The sequence below is a fragment of the Stenella coeruleoalba genome (genome assembly GCF_951394435.1).
Source record: "Stenella coeruleoalba genome assembly, chromosome: 4".
Taxonomy (NCBI): domain Eukaryota; kingdom Metazoa; phylum Chordata; class Mammalia; order Artiodactyla; family Delphinidae; genus Stenella; species Stenella coeruleoalba.
In genome coordinates this window covers 7901167-7906568 of record NC_137149.1, presented here as the reverse complement: position 1 = coordinate 7906568, position 5402 = coordinate 7901167, and the positions used below count along the sequence as shown (strand labels likewise).

The following is a 5402-nucleotide window of genomic DNA, read 5'->3' as shown; positions in this document are numbered from 1 at the left end:
GGGTCTAGCACTAGTTTTGAGCTCTTGAGGTTATGGCAGACTTACCTGTACTGTTAGGTTAAGAACAGTAGGAAGTGGGAAGTGGAGGGGAAGACAAGATTTCAATATCTATCTCATTTAGTGAAGAAAGCACCCAGTAAAAAATGTGAAACCTAGACACACTTAAATTCCCACCAAGGAAATAATTGAAATCAGTTTAACACTGATCTTTTCAATGACTGAATTTCTAAAGTAATATTCTACTTACATGGCAGTATATTTAATACTTTTTGAGAACAAGCCCTCAGGGCTGCCAGACTCAGGATTTAATTCCAGCTTCAATGCTTACTAGCTGCAGGTCTTGAAAAATTTCCTCATATGCTCTAAATCTCAGTTTCCTCATCTCTGAGATGGGAATGCTAGTAATGCATATTTCCTAAGGTGGTTTCTAGGTTTAAACTGGTTAACAAAATTAAGTACTTAGCTGAGTGCCTGGAACAGATTTCAATTTCAATGAATTTATATAGTTTATTGCTTTTGTGAAATGATATGATGCATGACCCACATCAGATGAGTAGTAGTATCAACAATATAAAATAATAGTGATCTTTTATTGAGTTTATAATATGTGCTGAGAAAATCTCAGTACTTTATATAAGTTAAATTTTTTCAACTAATCTAGAGAGAGATGAATAAAGTGGTGCTTAGAGAGCCCACTTCATAACTGGAGTGAAGTCTTAAGACTAGGAAAAAACCTAACCCATGGCTAATGCTTAAGAGAGACCTGATCCTTAAGAATTGTAGATGGCAATTAGTATGCTTATTGTTAGCAAGAACAAGTGCTAGGTTCTCCCTTAAATTATCATTTTTAAGTCTTTGAAACTGCAGCGGCTTTATTTATAAGTAAAGCAAACCCAGGTCATGTTTGGAGACACTGAGCACACTAATCGGCCTCTGATGTTAAAACCACAATTGCAAGCATATGTGCCTTGTACATTTCTGCTAGGGTTTTGGACATGTGCCACAGGCTAGCACTTTGCCTTGACATTGCTCCTCTGCAGACAGATGGCAAATTCTTTGCTGATTTTCAATTAAGTGCATTTTTTTCAGAAGCATTTAAAGTATTGAGCATCCAGAAATTTTGGACACATGCACGGGAATCCTTATGGAGGCAGGAAAATAAATTTCTGATAGTTTAGACTAAACTATCAGACATAGTTTGACATAGATATTTACTGAAATGGTGACATTTTTCCTCTAGGTTTTCACAATCAATTTCTCATTGTTTCTTTCACTTATGCTGGGTTTTAGCAAAGGCAGCTCTGATCCATAGTGTAGTTTTTATCTGACTAACCTAACTCTGGTTTCATAACTTCAAACTGGCTGATGAAAAATTTATTTAAATATTGTGCCTCATACTTCAAAAGGAACATGTGTGTTTCCTTCAACAGTACATTTTAAAATAAAAAGACATGCACTGTTAACTTTGGAAGTTAATACTTTATTTGATTTTAACCAAAGATTGTATCTTTGTATACAAAGTACATGAATTTCTATACAATAACTATATAAGTAGGAATAACGGGAAAATTAAGAATGCTTCCTCAATATCATATACTAAGTAAATCTTTATGTCTACCAGCTTTATTATTTTTCCTTTCAGTCATCTTTACTGATAAGAATGGATCATAAAATGTTCACACCATAAGGGGGCTTCAAGGTTATTGAGTTGAGTATCTTTCTTTCACAGGTTCAAAAAATAAAGGCCAAGAACGTTCAAGAAGTTTCCAAAATGACACAGATAATGGAAGAATTTAAACCTTGATCTGATTAAGGTTAAGTGCTATTTCCATCACACATGTATTGTCCTTACTGATTGTCAATTATGTAAACAACATTATGGTGTATTAATATTTTTTTGGGGGGGGGTTTAAAATTGTTTTATTTGGGAAAAGTGCGTCTTACAAAAGGGCAGCTGCAAAATACAGAGACCTCTGCAACAATTACTTGTTTTTGCTTAACGTGAAAGAATGAGTGGTATCCAAGGAATCAAAGCAGTAGATGGACAAATCAGGGGCATCTCCAAGTTATTTTCAGGAAATAGAGCAACAAAACGCAAATTTATAATTTCTGATCAAGGAATTCTTCTAACAATTTAACTTTAGCTTATCTCATGGATTACCACCTCTCCGTCCCCTTTTAGTGGAAAAGCATGACTTACTACTGCAAACCAATTACTCCACTACAGGAAACACCTTAGAACATAGTTTTGAATCACACCTGTCTAGCTGCAAAGCTCAGGGATGGAATGAGGCAAATACCCACAAAAACGAACAGAAAAACCCGACAACAAAACCCCTCAAATGAGGACAAAGGTTTGTCAAAAAGTGCCTGGACTAGAAAGTCTAGGAGATCATAAAACATTAAATGCAACTGTGTAACTGAGACCCAGTTTGTGTTAATACATGAGACAACCAGATAGTTTGAACTTCTATGGCTAAGCCCATTTCCCTATTTATAGAGACAGAGCTAGCCCTGCTCTATTAACAGCTCCCAATGTACTGCTTTGTCCTTTAAGATCTATTTGCCACACGAGGCTGAAACCACTAAACTTGAGTTTTTCCACTAAGGCTACAGACACTGCATCTATGCAGGGATGAGAAGCTTGTTACACACTCACACGTACCAAGTCTATCAGCCCTTGGGAGTCAACTTCCAACTCTGCATTTATTTTATTCCACTATATCTTTATATGTGTTCTTTCACAATTTTCCTATCAGGCTAAACACAGTAAAAATCTCAACACAGTCGCACCTGGTTCTGGTTACCCAGCAGTAGTACTTGTGTGCAATTAAACAAGAGACCAAAACCACAGAACAAGTGCACAGGGTGGGGATTACAGGGCAGGGAATAGATATAAAAACACAGATGTGCAGAATTCACCAGAAACCTCAAGCATCTGCCTAAGTCTATAGCAGAAGGCTACATGCCACAGTTCAGATCCTTCACCTATCACCCCAATTCTTGGACCCCACAGCAGGGCCAATGCTGTTACTTTTGAACCTGGGGTCCTCAAAAGTGAGTACTGCAAATCCAGAAATGCTACCCTTGAACTGTGTGAATCTGGCTGAAAACAGATGACGCAACAAACCTACACTCTAACTGTCTGACAGTTAAATTCATGTTACAAAAAAAACTAACTTTAAGATTTATTTTTGTAACTTTTTGAAACAGAGAAAACAACATACTCCTTGGGGAAAGGTGAGGAATTGAGAAGACAGGCCCTGGGTAAAACTTATTACGACAGCACCTGGAGTTGAGAGGCCTGCCTAGAAGAGAACCACGGGCGCTGCCGCCACGAGCGGGGACGGCTGCCGTCTGAGGCTCAGCAGACCAGTTCACACGCCCCGCAAAGCTGCTATAGATCCAAGTCATAAAAATCTTCCAGCTCATCGTGAAACAAGTCCCACTCGTCTTCAGAGTCCGTCAGGTCGTCGTCCCCACCTGCAGCCAAAAGCATAAGCAACATCTCGCCCAGCTCGAAGGTGACAACCTCTTCCTCGTCGTTGTCGAAGGGGTTGCCGTGCTCTCTTTCCTCAATGAGCTCCCAGAAGTGGTTCCTTCGTTGGGCCCGGTATCTGCTTGATGTTCCCACTTTCTGTCTCTGTGGCTCCTCCCTACGGCCATCAGGGTACGCATGCTTGTAAAAACAGTTCCCTCCAAATGGACAGCTCCCGCGTCCTTCATCAAAATACCTGCACGCCTTGTTGCTCATTGCCTCCTTGTATTTCTGAATGAGTTTCTGCTTCTCTTCTTTCTCCTCCACCCAGTACTCACTTGGAATGACAAAGTTAGATGTGAGGCGGCATTCTGGGCAGGACTTTATGATCTTGCTCTCAAATTGCTTAGCACTCCTCCACTTGCGAATACACTTGAGACAGTAGGTGTGGTTGCAGTTGGAGAGGATCCCGAAGCGGCGCTCGCTGGGGTTGGCTTTTTCATAGACCACCTCCATGCAGATCCCACACACCATGTCCTTGCTGCGCTGCACGGCAAACGAGAGCTCCATGTCCTTCTCATGGGCCTCGATGCAAGATTTTATATGTTGTGATCTTTGGGCAGCATCCATTGGATGGAGGACCTGCAGCCCACACATATCACACGAGTCTCCGTGGAGATACACACAGTTCTCCCCATATCGGCACTCTCCCACCGCAGCATAGGGGCAGAGCTGCTTCTTTGTTTCCACTGCAGTTTGCTCCTTCTCTGATTCTTCCTTGGTCACTGAGCCCTGCAGGGGTGCTTCAGTGGAGGAAGGGGCAGTACGGCCACAGTAGGGCTGCCCAGGAACAAACTCAATGGCGTTCACCCAGTCTTCTGAACCTGCTCCTACAGTTGAAAAGTTTGAATTTCTTGACTCAGCTTCGCACATATTCATTTCAACAATCGGTCCAACTACTGATGAGAGACTTGAGGAAGCAGCAAGGGGTGACTTTGCAGTTAGATCTGTAGCAGTTGCTTCTTCCTGTTTCAATGGCTTGCTGTGTTCATATCTGCAGCGGTCTCCATAAATACAGTACCCTCGCTGAAAATACTTGCACACTACACCATATGGACTGTCAGAGAGGTCATGTGAGTATCGACAGTTATCTCCTTCCTTACAAACCCCATGCATGAAATACCTGCAGGTGACCTGTTTAGTCCAGCCGCCGCTGCTGCCGTCGCTGCCGCCTCCCCCACCCCCCGCCCCCAGGGACGGGGTGGTGACTGTGGGGGTAGGGGTGGGGGAGGCCACTGCCGCCGCTGCCGCTCGTGCTCCTGATGTTGTGGCTGTTGTTCCGGGAGCTGCAGCCTCCGCCATTACTGTTTATCCCACACAGCAATGGCGCCGGAACTTCCGGGATCACATAATTCCGGTCCGGCTGCGGGGAGGAGGAGGCGGCAAGGTGAGGGGTGGAGAAGGACACTGAGGTGCCCGCTCGTTCCCCTCTGCCCCGCGTAGCGTCTCGGTGTATTATAATATTAAGGCCACATCATAATTTATTGTCTTCCACAGACTATAAAACATAGTAACATTCTGTACCTCTATTTACTAGAAATAATTGGGTAAAAAAGAAATGAGAGCAGATAATTCAGGAGGAGATATAAATCAAACCTGTGCAGAACTGAATGTGGAAGTATGTATGTTCACACCCACACACCCACATACACAGTCACTCAATAAACATTTTTATATGTACAAGGACTGTACAAATACACACACAAGTGCTCCTGAAAAATTATGAGTGGGTTGTGAAAGAAGTTTTGGTGTAAAAATTACTAGGATATCTACAATACTAATATTTATTTAAGATCCATTAGTGTTGACCCTTCTCAGTTGAAGAATGTTTTATTGTGGAAAGAGATTTTGCTACTGACCAAGA

At 42.1% G+C, this 5402-nt stretch overlaps 1 protein-coding gene across 2 annotated transcripts; it reads right to left on the bottom strand.

Moving 5' to 3' along the window:
* Nucleotides 1-1543: 1543 nt before the first annotated feature.
* Nucleotides 1544-4979, bottom strand: LOC307185786 (E3 ubiquitin-protein ligase makorin-1-like). 2 transcript variants are annotated; one of them, XM_079920321.1, is made up of 2 exons: nucleotides 3817-4979; nucleotides 1544-3749 (listed from the first exon to the last, which is right to left on the bottom strand). In XM_079920321.1, exons 1-2 carry the CDS (start codon nucleotides 4838-4840, stop codon nucleotides 3466-3468), a joined length of 1308 nt encoding a protein of 435 aa, XP_079776447.1. In that variant the 5' UTR covers nucleotides 4841-4979; the 3' UTR covers nucleotides 1544-3465. The 2 variants fall into 2 exon arrangements, with proteins under 2 accessions (XP_079776447.1, XP_079776446.1); XM_079920320.1 differs by having other exon boundaries at nucleotides 1544-4979.
* Between the last annotated feature and the right edge of the window lie 423 nt (nucleotides 4980-5402).

What these genes read in the sequence shown, in the direction of transcription:
- LOC307185786 (XM_079920320.1), bottom strand. Translation starts at nt 4,840, where the DNA reads ATGGCGGAGGCTGCAGCTCCCGGAACAACAGCCACAACATCAGGAGCA.